This window comes from Mesoplodon bidens (genome assembly GCF_964165515.1).
Source record: "Mesoplodon bidens genome assembly, chromosome: 7".
Lineage (NCBI taxonomy): Eukaryota > Metazoa > Chordata > Mammalia > Artiodactyla > Ziphiidae > Mesoplodon > Mesoplodon bidens.
Window position 1 is genome coordinate 41728132 of NC_138164.1, and position 17860 is coordinate 41745991.

The window sequence follows — 17860 nt, forward strand, 5'->3', positions numbered from 1 at the left end:
GCAGGGAGAGGACTGGGGTTGGCGGCAGGAAGAGAGCCTGAAGGGGTTAGTGCACCACGGCTAGCCCGGAGGGAGTCCGGGGAAAGGGTCTGGAGCTGCTGAAGAGGCAAGAGACTTGTTTCCCTTTTGTTTTCTGGTGCGCGAGGAGAGGGCATTAAGAGGGCTGCTTGGGGAAGCGCCGGAGACAGGCACGAGCCGCGGGTAAGGCACGGACCTCGGAGACGGGCGTGGGCCGCCGCCGCCGCCGCCGCCGCCGCCGCCGCCGCCGCCGCCCGCCGCGGCCCGCCGCCGCCGCCGCCGCGGCCCGCCGCCGCCGCCGCTGCCGCCGCCGCCGCGGGGCCTGTGTGCGAGCGCGGGTCACTGTCCGCCCCGCCTTCCGGGGGGCCTGTGCACCCCGCCACTGCCGGGGTCCCCGAGACCCGGGGACGGCTTTCCCGGGAAAGCGCACGGAGCGCCACGGGCTGTTGCAACGTCACGCCGGCCTCTGCCGCCGCAGGCCCGCCCCACACTGCGCGCCCCTCCCTCCCCTCTGCCTGAGTGAGCCAGAGCCCCCGAATCAGCGGCTCCTTTAAACCCGTCCTGTCTGAGCGAAGAACGGACGCCCTCCGGCGACCTACGCGCAGAGGCGGGGCCAGGTCCAAGGCTGAGACCCGGGAGCTGTGAGAGCAGAGGCAGGGAAATCTCTCTGTGCAGCCTCGGAGGCAGCGGATTAAAGCTCCACGGTCCATTTGATGTGCCCTGCGTCTGTGGAGTGCATGAATGGACAGCGAATCATCCCAAATTGAGGAAGTGGACTTTGAGGACAAGATTTAAGACTTTCCCCCCTTTTCCTCTTTTTACAACGAATTATTCCAAATTAAGGAGGTGGACTTAGAGAGCAAGATTTCAGACTTCTCGCCCTTTTCCTCTTTTTTCAACGAATTATCCCAAATTGAGGAGGTGGACTTGGAGAGCAAGATTTTTGATTTTTCCCCCTGCTCTCTTTTTGTGAATGTGTATGTGTAATCTTCTGTGTAAGATTCTCTCTGTATAGCTTTGCTTCCACCATATGTCCCAGGGTTCTATCGGTCCGGTTTTTTTTTTTTTCAATAATTACTTTCTAATTTTAATAACGCTACTATATTTCATACTTTATTCTATTTTACTTTACCTGCTCTTTCTTTTTTTCCTACTCTCCCTTCCTCCCTCCCTCCCTCCGCTCCTCCTTTCCTTCTTTCTTTTTCTTTCCTCCCTCCCACCCTTCTTCTTTCCACTTTCTTTTTCTTTCCTTCCTCCCTCCCTCCTGTCTTTCTTCCTTTCCTTCCTCCCTCCCTCCCTCCTTTCCTTCCTTCTTTCTTTCCATCCTTCCTCCCTCCCTCCCTCCTTTCTTTCTTCCTTCCTTCCTTCCTTCCCTTCTTCCTTTCTTTCCCTCTCTCTTTCTTTCTTCTACTAATTCTTTCTTTCTACTTTTTCTCCCTGTTACTCTGAGCCGGGTGGATGAAAGGCTCTTGGTGCTGCAGCCAGGAGCCAGTGCTGTGCCTCTGAAGTGGGAGAGCCAACTTCAGGACACGGGTCCACAAGAGACCTCCCAGCTCCACATAATATCAAGCAGCGAAAATCTCCCAGAGAGCTCCATCCCAACACCAGCACCCAGCTTCAGTCAACGACCAGCAAGCTACAGTACGGGTCACCCTATGCCAAGCAACTAGCAAGGCAGGAACACAACCCCACCCATTAGCAGAGAGGCTACCTAAAAACATAATAAGGCCATAGGCACCCCAAAACACGCCACCAGACGTGGACCTGTCCACCAGAAAGACAAGATCGAGCCTCAACCACCAGAGCACAGGAATTAGTCCCCCCCACCAGGAAGCCTACACAACCTACTGAAACAACCTTAGCCACTGGGGTCAGACACCAAAAACAACGGGAACTACGAATCTGCAGCCGGCAAAAAGGAGACCCCAAACACAGTAACATAAGCAAAATGAGAAGGCAGAAAAACACACAGCAGGTGAAGGAGCAAGATAAACACCTACCAGACCTAACAAATGAAGAGGTAATAGGCAGTCTACCTGAAAAAGAATTCAGAATAATGATAGTAAAGCTGATCCAAGATTCTATTTCCATGATCCATAATCTTGGAAATAGAATAGACAACATGCAAGAAACAGTTAACAAGGACCTAGAAGAACTAAAGATGAATCAAGCATCGATTAAAAACACAATAAATGAAATGAAAAATACTCTAGATGGGATCAATAGCAGAATAACTGAGGCAGAAGAACGGATAAGTGAGGTGGAAGATAAAATAGTGGAAATAACTGATGCAGAGCAAAATAAAGAAAAAAGAATGAAAAGAACAGAGGACAGTCTCAGAGACCTCTGGGACAACATTAAACGCACCAACATTCGAATTATAGGGGTTCCAGAAGAAGAAGAGAAAAAGAAAGGGACTGAGAAAATATTTGAAGAGATTATAGTTGAAAACTTCCCCAATATGGGAAAGGAAATAGTTAATCAAGTCCAGGAGGCACAGAGAGTCCCATACAGAATAAATCCAAGGAGAAATACACCAAGACACATATTAATCAAACTGTCAAAAATTAAACACAAAGAAATCATATTAAAAGCAGCAAGGCAAAAACAACAAATAACACACAAGGGAATCCCCATCAGGTTAACAGCTGATCTCTCAGCAGAAACCCTACAAGCCAGAAGGGAGTGGCAGGACATAATTAAAGTGATGAAGGAGAGAAACCTGCAACCTAGATTACTCTACCCAGCAAGGATCTCATTCAGATTTGATGGAGAAATTAAAACCTTTACAGACAAGCAAAAGCTGAGAGAGTTCAGCACCACCAAACCAGCTTTACAACAAATGCTAAAGGAACTTCTCTAGGCAAGAAACACAACAGAAGGAATATACCTACAATAACGAACCCAAAGCAATTAAGGAAATGGGAATAGGAACATACATATCAATAATTACCTTAAATGTAAATGGACTAAATGCTCCCACCAAAAGACACAGAGTGGCTGAATGGATACAAAAACAAGACCCATATATATGCTGTCTACAAGAGACACACTTCAGACCTAGAGACACATACAGATTGAAAGTAAAGGGATGGAAAAAGATATTCCATGCAAATGGAAATCAAAAGAAAGCTGGAGTAGCAATTCTTATATCAGACAAAATAGACTTTAAAATAAAGACTATTAGAAGAGACAAGGAAGGACACTACATAACAATAAAGGGATCGATCCAAGAAGAAGATATAACAATTGTAAATATTTATGCACCCAACATAGGAGCACCTCAATACATAAGGCAAATACTAACAGCCATAAAAGGAGAAATCGACAGTAACACAATCATAGTAGGGGACTTTAACACCCCACTTTCACCAATGGACAGATCATCCAAAATGAAAATAAATAAGGAAACACAAGCTTTAAATGATACACTAAACGAGATGGACTTAGTTGATATTTATAGGACATTCCATCCAAAAACAACAGAATACACATTTTTCTCAAGTGCTCATGGAACATTCTCCAGGATAGATCATATCTTGGGTCACAAATCAAGCCTCGGTAATTTTAAGAAAATTGAAATTGTATCAAGTATCTTCTCCGACCACAATGCTATGAGACTAGACATCAATTACAGGAAAAGATGTGTAAAAAATACAAACACATGGAGGCTAAACAATACACTACTCAATAACGAAGTGATCACTGAAGAAATCAAAGAGGAAATTAAAAAATACCTAGAAACAAATGACAATGGAGACACGACGACCCAAAACCTATGGGACGCAGCAAAAGCAGTTCTAAGGGGGAAGTTTATAGCAATACAATCCCACCTTAAGAAACAGGAAGCATTTCGAGTAAACAACCTGACCCTGCACCTAAAGCAATTAGAGAAAGAAGAACAAAAATACCCCAAAGCTAGCAGAAGGAAAGAAATCATAAAGATCAGATCAGAAATAAATGAAAAAGAAATGAAGGAAACGATAGCAAAGATCAACCAAACTAAAAGCTGGTTCTTTGAGAAGATAAACAAAATTGACAAACCATTAGCCAGACTCATCAAGAAAAAAAGGGAGAAGACTCAAATCAATAGAATTAGAAATGAAAAAGGAGAAGTAACAACTGACACTGCAGAAATACAAAAGATTATGAGAGATTACTATAAGCAACTCTATTCCAATAAAATGGACAACCTGGAAGAAATGGACACATTCTTAGAAATGCACAACCTGCCAAGACTGACTCAGGAAGAAATAGAAAATATGAATAGACCAATCACAAGCACTGAAATTGAAACTGTGATTAAAAATCTTCCATCAAACAAAAGCCCAGGACCAGATGGCTTCACAGGTGAATTCTATCAAACATTTAGAGAAGAGCTAACACCTATCCTTCTCAAACTCTTCCAAAATATAGCAGAGGGAGGAACACTCCCAAACTCATTCTACGAGGCCGACATCACCTTGATACCAAAACCAGGCAAGGATGTCACAAAGAAAGAAAACTACAGGCCAATATCACTGATGAACATAGATGCAAAAATCCTCAACAAAATACTAGCAAACAGAATCCAACAGCACATTAAAAGGATCATACACCATGATCAAGTGGGGTTTATCCCAGGAATGCAAGGATTCTTCAATATACGCAAATCAATCAATGTAATACACCATATTAACAAGTTGAAGGAGAAAAACCATATGATCATCTCAATAGATGCAGAGAAAGCTTTCGACAAAATTCAACACCCATTTATGATAAAAACCCTGCAGAAAGTAGGTATAGAGGGATCTTTCCTCAACATAATAAAGGCCATATATGACAAACCCACAGCCAACATTGTCCTCAATGGTGAAAGACTGAAACCATTTCCACTAAGATCAGGAACAAGACAAGGCTGCCCACTCTCACCACTCTTATTCAACATAGTTTTGGAAGTTTTAGCCACAGCAATCAGAGAAGAAAAGGAAATAAAAGGAATCCAAATTGGAAAAGAAGAAGTAAAGCTGTCACTGTTTGCAGATGACATGATACTATACATAGAGAATCCTAAAGATGCTACCGAAAAACTACTAGAGCTAATCAATGAATTTGGTAAAGTAGCAGGATATAAAATTAATGTACAGAAATCTCTGGCATTCCTGTACACTAATGATGAAAAATCTGAAAATGAAATCAAGAAAACACTCCCATTTACCATCGCAACAAAAAGAATAAAATATCTAGGAATAAACCTACCTAAGGAGACAAAAGACCTGTATGCAGAAAACTATAAGACACTGATGAAAGAAATTAAAGATGATACAAATAGATGGAGAGATATACCATGCTCCTGGATTGGAAGAATCAATATTGTGAAAATGACTCTACTACCCAAAGCAATCTACAGATTCAATGCAATCCCTATCAAACTACCAATGGCATTTTTCACAGAACTAGAACAAAAAATTTCAAAATTTGTTTGGAAAAACAAAAGGCCCCGAATAGCTAAAGCAATCTTGAGAACGAAAAACGGAGCTGGAGGAATCAGGCTCCCTGACTTCAGACTATACTACAAAGCTACAGTAATTAAGACAGTCTGGTACTGGCATAAAAACAGAAAGATAGATCAGTGGATCAGGATAGAAAGCCCAGAGATAAACCCACGCACATATGGCCAACTTATCTTTGATAAAGGAGCCAGGAATGTACAGTGGAGAAAGGACAGCCTCTTCAATAAGTGGTGCTGGGAAAACTGGACAGGGACATGTAAAAGTTTGAGATTAGATCATTCCCTAGCACCATACACAAAAATAAGCTCAAAATGGATTAAAGACTTAAATGTAAGGCCAGAAACTATCAAACTCTTAGAGGAAAACATAGGTAGAACACTCTATGACATAAATCACAGCAAGATCCTTTTGGACCCACCTCCTAGAGAAATGGAAATAAAAACAAAGATAAACAAATGGGACCTAATGAAACTTCAAAGCTTTTGCACAGCAAAGGAAACCATAAACAAGACCAAAAGACAACCCTCAGAATGGGAGAAAATATTTGCAAATGAAGCAACTGACAAAGGATTAATCTCCAAAATTTATAAACAGCTCATGCAGATCAATAGCAAAAAAACAGACAACCCAATCCAAAAATGGGCAGAAGACTTAAATAGGCATTTCTCCAAAGAAGATATACAGACTGCCAACAAACACATGAAAGAATGCTCAACATCATTAATCATTAGAGAAATGCAAATCAAAACTACAATGAGATATCATCTCACACCAGTCAGAATGGCCATCATCAAGAAATCTAGAAACAATAAATGCTGGAGAGGGTGTGGAGAAAAGGGAACACTCTTGCACTGCTGGTGGGAATGTGAATTGGTACAGCCACTATGGAGAACGGTATGGAGGTTCCTTAAAAAACTACAAATAGAACTACCATATGACCCAGCAATCCCACTACTGGGCATATACCCTGAGAAAACCATAATTCAAAAAGAGACATGTACCAAAATGTTCATTGCAGCTCTATTCACAATAGCCCGGAGCTGGAAACAACCTAAGTGTCCATCATCGGATGAATGGATAAAGAAGATGTGGCACATATATACAATGGAATATTACTCAGCCATAAAAAGAAACGAAACTGAGCTATTTGTAATGAGGTGGATAGACCTAGAGTCTGTCATACAGAGTGAAGTAAGTCAGAAAGAGAAAGACAAATACCGTATGCTAACACATATATACGGAATTTAAAAAAAAAAATGTCATGAAGAACCTAGGGGCAAAACGGGAATAGGGACACAGACCTACTTGAGAATGGACTTGAGGATATGGGGAGGGGGAAGGGTAAGCTGTGACAAAGCAAAAGAGAGGCATGGACATATATACACTACCAAACGTAAGGTAGATAGATAGTGGGAAGCAGCCGCAGAGCACAGGGAGATCAGCTCGGTGCTTTGTGACCGCCTGGAGGGGTGGGATGGGGAGGGTGGGAGGGAGGGAGATGCATGAGGGAAGGGATGTGGGAACAGATGTATATGTATGACTGATTCACTTTGTTATAAAGCAGAAACTAATTTAAAAAATAAATAAATAAACTTAAAAAAAAAAAAAAAAAAAGATCTGAAGGCAGTCTAGGGTAGTGGTTACACACAGGAGCTTTGGAGTCAGGCAGACCTGGATTCAAGTTCTGCCACAACTACTTTATGCAAGTGAACTTGGATAACTTCCTTCACCTCTGTGAGCCTCAGTTTTCCCAACTGTAAAGTGGGGTGAATACCAGTATAGACCGCATGGGGTCATTGTGAGGATGAACAGAGATGATGCAGGTGGAGTGCTTGCCCCAGAGTGGTTTCCAGGCCGACCTGTCCCTGCCATACCTTGCTGTTTTCCTGCAGCGTCATGGAGATCAGGCTCTGCTCAGTACTGCTCCTTTTCAGCTCCACCCTGAGTTTCCTCATTTCTTTTTCCATGTCATGGATTTGCTGAAAGAGTTCCAACAACAGGGAAGTCAACTTCACAACGCATTTCATCCGGTTCATTAAGGCAGAAACCTAGTCTGGGATTCGCTTCATTCCTTCCCTTGGGGGACAATTCCACATCTTTGAGGCAAAGTAGACTTTCTTTCAACGGATGCAATGAAAGGGCTGGGTGAGGGAAAACTTGAGTTTCTTTTGAAGATCAGCATGGATCCTGGATTAAACAGTACAAGATACCTATCCACTCATTAGAGTCTCTTTCCTTGGGGCACATTTTTGAGTTCAATCTAAATAAGGGCTGTTTGGAAGACACAATGGGCACAGTTTGGAAGCAAAGAACAATGACATTTTTCTTTTTTCTCATTTGAGGCAGAGAAGTGTGCTCCTGACAGAGAGAAGAACACACGTCTCCTCCCCCCGTCCCAGGCACCGTCCTTCCCAACGGATGGAAAACGTATGCCTGGTGATGTGCACGAGGGTTCGGGCCAATACAGGGGGTGAACATTTACATTTAGTGGTCATCTTTTCATTTTATAAATTTTTATGTTCACCTTCCATACAAGGTCAGTGATACATTTGCTTTTTATTTTGTTTTTATGAATTGTTGTAAAATTGAATGTATTTAAGCAAAAATACTTCAAGAAGAGTTGTGTTAATAACAGTGCTCAGGGCTGTGATAAAACTTGTGACAGTGGATCATGAAAGTCTGGGCATCACAAATCCAGGGGTAGGGACCACGGTGAATTTCTAGCAGCATATGGTGGCCACCTCCCATCCCTGTCCCCAGGGGAAACCTGATGAGGGGCCTTGAGCCAACTGCCCAGAAAATCTGGGGAGAGTGTGTTTTCCATGGTCTTTTCACCCATCTCTTTGAGGCCAGCAAATCAAAGAATTAGGAGACTACATTAACAGACAAACACCCAGAAAGCCCCAGAGCTTGTGCTAGCTAATGGGCCAAGGAACCCCTCCAAAACCCTCAAGGCCACAATCTAGGCTTTCAGTGGACACCTAGGGGGCAGGAGGTTCAACGCACGGTTTTGCAGAGTTTTAACTCGTTCTCTTGGGCTTCCCACTTCTCCTTCTGGGCATCTTCCTTCTGTAACTCTTCTTTCAGCACTGAGCACTGTGGAGAAAAAGGACAAGGCCACGGGGGCTTGGCTGGGGGTCCCAAGTACCTGTGTTCACGCCCAGGTGTGTTTCCTGCTGTATAACCCAATCACACCTCTGAATTCTGAGAGGCGAGACCATTTGTGTGATGGGAGCACGGGATCCTGCAGTCATTCCCAGTTCACACCTCTCATGAGTTCTGAGGAATAGAGCGTCTAAATTCCTCTTCAAAAGCCAGCAAACTTCACTTCAGGGGAAATTCAGCTTTGTAGAGTCTGGGTACTTAGGGTGCAGGAATTGGGATGTTTTCACGCTGTGACCGGTGAGGGTGCAGGGGGCCGAGCCAGAGAGCTGGGGTCCATCTTAGGGCTTTTGTGCAGGTTGAGTCTCAAAGACACAACTGCCCCGACTGGTGTGGAGGGGTAAACGGAGCTGTCTTGCCCGAGGGTGGCTTGGCAACAGGCATTAAGTGCATAAGGATGGATGTGCCTTCTTCTGACCCAGCAATTCCCACTTTAGGAATGTACCTTAAGGACAATGACTGGAGAAATAAGTAAATCTGTAGTTTCAAGGATGCTCTTCACAGAATTGTCAGTAACCGTGGAATAAAAAAAAAAAATGAGGAAACATCCCAAGTGTTGTTTAGAACAGCAGACCACTTTATAACACTGGGTACATCCAGGAGAAAGTATGTAGCATTTAAGACGAATGGTAAGAGCATTGATTTATTAGCACGGGAAAATAGTAAGTATTTAAAAATTTTAAAAATGTGCATAGTATAAATTCACTATAAAATGATTGATTGATTGATTTCTAGGCAATATATAGAAATAAGACTGGAAGAACATACATGAAAATATTAACACTGATTTCTCAAGGTAGCATTTCCTCTCCTCTCTTTTTATTTTTTCTTCTCAATGTCATCTACTTATTTTTCTAAAATTAACACACATGATGTAGGTCATTTAAAAAAAGGCATCTCAAATGTTCACAAGAGCAGTACCCTTGGTGGTGACGAGCCCTTCTGCTGTTGGCCAGCACAGTCTAGAGGAGAAGGGACCTCATTCCGAGGTCAACAAGGAAGGGGAAACGGGGACATAAATCATCCAAATGCACTTCAGGAGGTAGAAGAGCCAAGCAGTTGCTGTCTTTGCAGATTCCTTCTACTTAGCCCCACCTCTGCATCCCCTTCCCGTCCCCAACACACACACACACACACACACACACACACACACACACACACACCCCACATAAAACAGCTATAGCACATGCCTGGGAAGACACTCTGCTTGGGAGAAACGAATGCAGAGGGCTTGGCCAGGCAGCCGACCCAGGGCAGAGGCAGAAGAGCACAACTAAAACCAGCCTCCCACTTCTCAGAAAACGATTTTGTCATCCCCATTTCACAAATGGGGAAATGGAGGCCAAATAATTTACAATGAAAGAAAGCTCTGGGATTGGACCCTGGTCTGTCTGATCCCAAAGCTCGTGCAGTGCCTTTCACCAGCTCCAAACTGGGTATGGTACTATGTACTAGGTATTACTTATTTTGCCTTTTCCTTGGAACCTCAAGATCTGTTCTCACCCCACCCCCATGCAGACCTAGCTATCAGGTAGCCTCTGGGAATCTCTGAGTTGCCACCTGAGATGAAAGCTTCGAGGTTTTACCTTGACTCACAGAAACAGGCACATCATGCAAATACTGAGAAATCTTATCCTCTAGAGTCAGGATTCTAAAGTTAGCATCGAAGGCAAGATTTGCAAATAGTCAGTTACATGGAAAAAGCTCTTTGCTTGACTACCACGTTCATCTTCCATAGAGACATTCTACACACTAAAGTCCAAGGAAGAAATGAGAGTCTGCGTGTTTGCATCTGGATCTTCAGACATTCTGCTTTGAAGACAATTATGAGAACCAGTGGTGCTGGGACCATGATGCAGCCGTTTGGTCATCCTTGCTCACAGAGAGATCGTATTCTGTTTAATGTTAAACTTTGTACTGGCAGTATATGCTCATAGGTGTGTTTGTTGCTGGGATTAAACAAACTCATTTATAATAGGGGTTAGAAAATGTTTGCTGGATTTGAAAATATATTATGCTTATTCTGAGCCACATACATGCTGTCCTTTGAAAGGCTTCAGAGAAGTTGGCCACCTGCCCAGCAGCTACCCTCCCTGTGTCCTTGGGCACTGGCCTCATCTCACCACCGTGTGTCATGTGACTCCACTGTGTCTGCTTTTCGCAGCTACAATTTGCTGATGACCCGACACTCACTCTGGAGCTGAGGGCTTCGAGCTGGTGATCCTTTTCTTTGTTTTCACTTTTCAGTTGATTCACCTCCTGTTGTAGTTGTTGAACTTGACCATCCTTTACTAACACGTCTCTTTGCAAAGATGACACCATCTCTGTAAAAGAACCAAACCAAACCAAAACAAAAGACTCATGGAGGTGAAAGAGGCAGGAAGGATTATTGGCAACACCGTGGCTGTCAGCCAATGTTTGGAAAAGACCTTCCAAGTCCTGGCCACCAACGCTGCCTGCCTACAATTGGGGAGGCTTTTTCCAAGGGTCCCAGAGAAGGAATGGGAATGAGAGCGAAGTCCACGGAACAGGGTTTGAGGCTTCAGTGAGAATGAGGGGCAGTCAGCACCAGCGAGAGGAGAAGCCTTTGGGGGCCCCTTGTGGGCACAGGCCAGGCAAAGCTGGGAGGAGAGGCCACACCATGGGCCTGGGGAACAAAGGGCCAGCACATGGAAGGTCCAGGAATTCTTCTCCAAAGGCCAGGAGATGGGCATGTGCCAGAGGGCACTGCTGGACACTATTGATGGGGTGGTTGGTTTCACAGTCCTCTGAGTTTGGACCCCTCTCTACCACTTATTAGCTTGGTGGTCTTGGACAAGTTATTTCACCTCCCACTGTCTGTCCCACACAGTGTTATTGTAAGGGTCAAATGATGCGGTATGTCCCAAGAACTCAAAGTGGCTAAATTATGTTTGTTACAGGGCGCCTATTATTTTTCTTGGCAGCCAGGTTCCAAAATGGCCCCAATGATCCCTACCACCTAGAATTCATGCCCTGTGTAGCCCCTCCCACCCTGAATAGGGCTGCCATGGGTAACCAATATGATACTGTGGAAATGACGGACTGTTTCCTCCCAGGCTGTGTCATAAAAGACACTGTGGGCTCCTCTTTGCTCTCTCTCGAATCACTCACTCCAGGGGAATCCAACTGCTGTGTCGTGAGGACACTCAAGCAGCCCTAGAGAGAAGCATGTGTGCTGAGGGACTAAGGCCTCCAGCCAATAGCCACATGAGCAGCCATTCGGAAGGGGGATCCTCCGGCTCCCCCCGAGGCTTTAGATGACATAACTGATGCCCCAGCCGACATCTTGACTGCAACTCGTGAGAACTAAGTCACCCCCCGCTCAAATTCCTGAACTACAGATACTGGGTGAGATCATAAATATTGGTTGGGGTTTTATCCATTACATTTTGGGGTAACTTGTTATGCAGCAATAGATAACTACTCCATTACTGTAGTATCATTTTTTTTAACATCTTTATTGGAGTATAATTGCTTTACAATGGTGTGTTAGTTTCTGCTTTATAACCAAGTGCATCAGTTATGCATATACATATCTCCCCATATCTCTTCCCTCTTGCATTGTAGTATCATTTTGAATAAAAGTGGGAAGAAGGGTGCATAAATGCAGTGGTATTGGGTTATCTCCTACGGTTCTTTTCTTGAAAGAACATCAGGCCCAGTTTTAGTGGTAGGTATCAATCAAGAATGTCTATGAAATAAAGCACAAAATGCTCCAGAATTTCAGTTCAAAAATGAGCTTTGCCTCCAGGACACAGTTCAGTTACTTGGAAATCCCTCTGGGGCTTGCCACACTTTGAGTGGGTCCAGCCCATCTCAAGCGTTATCCCAACCCAGGTCTGTCCGACTCCCTGATCAGAGAAGGTGGGATCTGAGACAGGCTCGATGCTTGGATGAGGTTTCACTGGCTGACATATGGGAGGAAGGTGAGGACCAGCGAGTTCATCCTTCCATTCCTGGTGCCCAGAACAGCACCTAGCCTGGGGGAGGTGCTCAGAAAATATCTGAGGACATCCCAAGTGAGGGAGGAGCATAAGTAGAGACCTGGGGGCAGCAGGGGGTGGGTGTGGGTGTGATTAAATTGCAGAGTGAGGCAGAAGAAAAGCACAGATTCATACAGAGATGGGGATTCACGTGCGACTCAATGCTATGCCTGGCTTCTACAGCTGTGGGCATGTTTCCTGTTACGCGCCGGCTGCTTTCAGAGTGATGTGCCCCTCCGAGGCTCACTGCCTCCTCCCTGTCACCTGCTTCTCTCCCTCCCCTCGTCTGTGAGCGGTCCCATCCTCTTCAGGTCTCTAGACATGTCAGTTTCTGCTTAAAAACCTCCACTGGATTCCCAACACCCTTGCAATAAAAACCCAGACCCCCGACCCTGCCCAGCCCCACAATCCCCTGTTCACTCCACGCAGACTCGCTTGCCCTTGGATTGTCCTTGCCCACCTGAAACAGGTCCTCTCTAAAAGAAGGACATAGCCGTGGAGGATACAACATAAACTGGTTAGAATCGGCTAGGTCCAAGGGGGCGTAAGATTCGACTTCCTGGGGAACTGGAGCCTCATTACAGGCTTATTGTAATACATTAGCAAAATGACACATGCACCAGCACCAGGACTGTTCCGAGGCTGACCATAAAGGTCAAAAAGTGGGTGGTGGGTCTTCCCTGGTGGCGCGGTGGTTGAGAGTCCGCCTGCCGATGCAGGGGACACGGGTTCGTGCCCCGGTCCAGGAAGATCCCACATGCCACGGAGCAGCTGGGCCCGTGAGCCATGGCCGCTGAGCCTGCGCATCCAGAGCCTGTGCTCCGCAACGGGAGAGGCCACAACAGCGAGAGACCCGCGTACGGAAAAAAAAAAAAAATGTGGGTATTGGCCCAATTCCTGGAAATCCCTGCCCCTTCCCCAAAATATTAGAGTTGTCCCAATCCTCCCACTCATTAGCCTATAAAATTACCCAGCCCATAAAAACTAACCGCCCCATATTTGGGGGTCTCTAGCCTTCTGAGATGGCCCACACTCTGTCTGTGGAGTGTGTTTCTCTCTAAAGAAATCCACTTCTTACTTTGTCTCTCACTGGATTCTTTCTGCGATGAGACATAAAGAACCTGAGCTTTATTAAGTCCCGAGGCCAAATGAGTGATCTCGATTAAAAGATAGTGGGTTCTGACTGGGTTTGTGTCCCAGCCCACGGGTTCAAGTCCCACCTGAGTTCCATGGTTGCACACCCACTAAGCTGGTCCCCCTTGGCCTCCTCCCTTGAAGCGCTGGCCACCGCGACACACAATTTATTTTCTCCACAGCACCACTGCTCTCTGAAGTGGGCTTGTTTATTCATCCGTTTACTTTTATTGTCTGTCACCCCCTCCCAAATCTGTGAGTACAGGAATCTGACTGTCTTGCTTGGCTCTCCCTCCCCGGAGCCTGGAACGGGGCCTGACACCTAGTAGAAGCTCAAGAAACATGTGGAAGCAATGAAGGAATCCAGGGAATCAAAGCTCAGCCACAGCTGTGCGTTGGCTGCCCCTCTCCCAACCCAAGCCCTTTATCAGGGAACCACCTCTGATCAAATTAGAAAATTGTTTCCCTTAGGCCCAAGTGCACTCGGCTGAAATGGGTGAGACCATGGGTGCCTTAAAGGAGTGACCCCAGTTTGTCCACGCTCTAGTTTGCACTCAGGCTGCTTTGTGGAACCACCCAAGCCACAAGGCGACCTGTGTTCTCCCTGGTGGGGCCAGTGCTCAGGAGACCTTGTAGCCAAGAGATACCATTCTCTCAAATATTTACCAGGCCCTGCCCTCGGAACTGGGTGGCAAGAAACCTCCACTGAGGGAGAACTCTAATGCACCGACACGGGTGATCCCTGAGGCTGCACCCAGGTCACGGGCACAGGTGTGCTGGTTGACTGGTGATGTCTGCGGGGGGAGCACAGAAGCTCTGGGGCCTGAATGCAGAAGCGCCTCACCTGACGTGATGGCGGCCTCCCTCCTTAAGTTCTCGGCCTCGTGCTTCAGGGAGGTGATTTCTAATTTTCTCTCAGACAGGGTCTGGCACAGCACCTGGTTGTAGCCTTGCTGTAGGGCACTGATCTGTGGAAGGAGGCAACACACAGTCAGAAGGGGCCAGCCAGGCCTGCAGGACACGCCGGTACTTCTCCAACATTGGGCAAAGAGTCGGGTTGACATTGGATCGGGGTGTTGGGGAAACCAAGGTTTTCAGTTGTCACTAGTGGAAGGGGCAGGAGGGGGCCTGTTCCTTCAGTGACCACCATGTCATCGGTCCTCGAGACACGAACCTTATCTTTGTGGCCACCCAGGGGCTCGGGTGCTGCTGTCTTCCTATGACCTGTGGGTTTTCAGCCATAAATAGACCAGCTGTTGGTTCCAGATCATCCAGCACTGACTGGATGCACAGCCAAGTTCAAGAGCCAGGAGCAGGTTATGAAATGAATTCCCTCTAATGAGAATAGAGGGTAGTTTACACCTCACAGAACACTCCAGAGTTTACAAAGCCCGTTCACACATGCTACACTGATACTCGTCACAGCGTTGTTGAAGCCTGACGTTCCCATTAATGTGCCCATTTTGCAAGGGAGCCAGGTTGAGACTCAGAGAGGTTAGGCCCCCTGCTCGGGATCACGCGGCTGGTCAGACATGGAGTCTGATTCAAACCCAGTCTTTAGTTGCCTGGTTCCTCCTTCCCAGGTGGCTCTAGGAATGAGCGTGAGAAGTTGGAGGCTGTAAGGCATGGCATGGACTTGGGAGCCGGACTGTAGCCTTCAAGTCCTGTCTCTGCCAGTTAACGGGCTTTGTGAACACAAGGAGGACACCATATTCTGTTTCCTTTTGTTCAGTCTGTACGCAGGGTGATGGTAGTCCCAACCTGATAGGATTGTTAGAAGTATTTTAGTAAGTTAGCATGTGTACAAGTGATCAGATCATGCCTGGCACACGGCACAGGGGGATGAGCTGTGATGGTCCTCTCCTCTGACTACCCACGCGGTGTTTTTTTTCTTTTGTTTTGGGTTTATTTTGGGTTTTTTTCAGTACGCAGGCCTCTCACTGTTGTGGCCTCTCCCATTGCGGAGCACAGGCTCTGGTCGCGCAGGCTCAGCGGCCATGGCTCACGGGCAGAGCCGCTCCGCGGCATGTGGGATCTTCCCGGACCGGGGCACGAACCCGTGTCCCCTGCATCGGCAGGTGGACTCTCAACCACTGCGCCACCAGGGAAGCCCTCACAGGGTGTTTTAGCTTCAGCTTCCCTCGTCCGTCTCTGGGGAAGGTAGTTGGTAATCTTTATGTGTGCATTTGTAAGCCTTGCCAGGCTCACTTAAACGCCAGTGTGGTTGTTATTAAGCGCAAATACAGGGGCGTCCCTGGTGACGCAGTGGGTGAGAGTCCGCCTGCCGATGCAGGGGACGCGGGTTCGTGCCCCGTTCCGGGAAGATCCAACATGCCGCGGTGCGGCTGGGTCTGTGGGCCGTGGCCGCCGAGCCTGCGCGTCCGGAGCCTGTGCTCCGCAATGGGAGAGGCCACAACAGTGAGAGGCATGTGTACCACAAAAAAAAAAAAAAACGGGGCTTCCCTGGTGGCGCAGTGGTTGAGAGTCCGCCTGCCGATGCAGGGGACACGGGTTCGTGCCCCGGTCTGGGAAGATCCCACGCGCCGTGGAGCGGCTGGGCCCGTGAGCCATGGCCGCGGAGCCTGTGTGTCCGGAGCCTGTGCTCCGCAACGGGAGAGACCACAGCAGTGAGAGGCCCGCGTACAGCAAAAAAAAAAAAAACAAACAAACAAACAAACAAAAAAAAACAGGAAATACAGGAATCGTGGGTGGGAGCACCACAGGCCGGCTCTATCTATGGCTGCTGTGAGCACCCTCTAAGTCCATGGCTCTGAGCCCCCTCAAGGGCGGTCTCCCCTCCAGGGGTCTAGGTCTACACGTGGGGTGCGGAAGGCTCTCCATCAAATGCAACGTTGGTAAGGGCCCGAAAGTAGCTGCCAGGCCTCGGCCTCCACAGAGCAGGTACCTGAGAGGCCAGGAAAGAGAGCTGGGCCGGGAACACCCTCCCTCTCGGTTTGATGTGGCCAGACTGCTTGTTCTGAGTGGCCCGGACTTCCCCACCTCAAGGTGCACTGTGGGCCTTTGCCCTGTGATTTTTCAGATGTCAGGCCTCAGTACTCCACAGGGACACGTTTATTGGGGCATAAATGCCACGCAATCCGTAGACAGGACAAGAACTACCTTGTTGTTCTGTTTTGTTTTGTTTTGTTTTTTGCTGTACGCGGGCTTCTCACTGTTGTGGCCTCTCCCGTTGCGGAGCACAGGCTCCGGACGTGCAGGCTCAGTGGTCATGGCCCACGGGCCCAGCCGCTCCGCAGCATGTGGGATCTTCCCGGACCGGGGCACGAACTTGCGTCCCCTGCATCGGCAGGCGGACTGTGAACCACTGCACCACCAGGGAAGCCCCACTAGCTTGTTTTGATAGATCAAAACGGAAGTGACGGGCTTCCCTGGTGGCGCAGTGGTTGAGAGTCCGCCTGCCGATGCAGGGGACACGGGTTCGTGCCCCGGTCTGGGAAGATCCCACGTGCCGCGGAGCGGCTGGGCCCGTGAGCCATGGCCATTGAGCCTGCGTGTCCGGAGCCTGTGCTCCGCAACGGGAAAGGCCACGACAGTGAGAGGCCCACATACCGCAAAAAAAAAAAAAAAAAAAAAAAAAAAAAAACGGAAGTGACAAGGAGAAGGATGTAATTTCTTTTCTTTTTTTAAAAATAAATTTTATTTATTTATTTATTTATTTTTGGCTGCGTTGGGTCTTTGTTGCGGTGCATAGGCTTATTGCAGCGCCTTCTCTTGTTGCAGAGCATGGGCTCTAGGCGCACGGGCTTCAGTAGTTGTGGCACGAGGGCTCAGTAGTTGTGGCACACGGGCTTAGATGTTCCACGGCATGTGGGATCTTCCTGGACCAGGGCTCGGGCCCGTGTCCCCTGCACTGGCAGGCGGATTCCTAACCACTGTGCCACCAGGGAAGTCCTGGGTGCAATTTCTTTGTTTTCCTAAGGTAAGTTTGCCAGATTTAGGGGAGGAAAAAAGGATGTTCACTTAAAATAGGATTTCAGATAATGAATAATATTTCAGTGCAAATGTGTCCCATGCAATATTTGGGACACA

The 17860-nt window shown here is 47.1% G+C and overlaps 1 protein-coding gene and 1 pseudogene across 2 annotated transcripts in view; one reads left to right on the forward strand and one right to left on the reverse strand.

The window, feature by feature from the left end:
* Positions 1–17860, forward strand: part of LOC308620770 (centrosomal protein of 78 kDa-like) — a 1829729-nt pseudogene that overhangs the window by 436255 nt on the left and 1375614 nt on the right. The gene's annotated exons all lie outside the window — the stretch shown is intronic.
* The window catches only part of LOC308620088 (forkhead-associated domain-containing protein 1-like), a gene marked incomplete at its 5' end in the record, with an annotated part of 95811 nt that overhangs the window by 20007 nt on the left and 57944 nt on the right, over positions 1–17860 (reverse strand). The window contains 4 exons of the mRNA XM_081239419.1: positions 7385–7489; positions 8517–8606; positions 10866–10996; positions 14655–14778. Of these exons, the coding sequence (XP_081095545.1) occupies positions 7385–7489; positions 8517–8606; positions 10866–10996; positions 14655–14778 (450 nt within the window). The remainder of the gene's footprint in view (positions 1–7384; positions 7490–8516; positions 8607–10865; positions 10997–14654; positions 14779–17860) is intronic.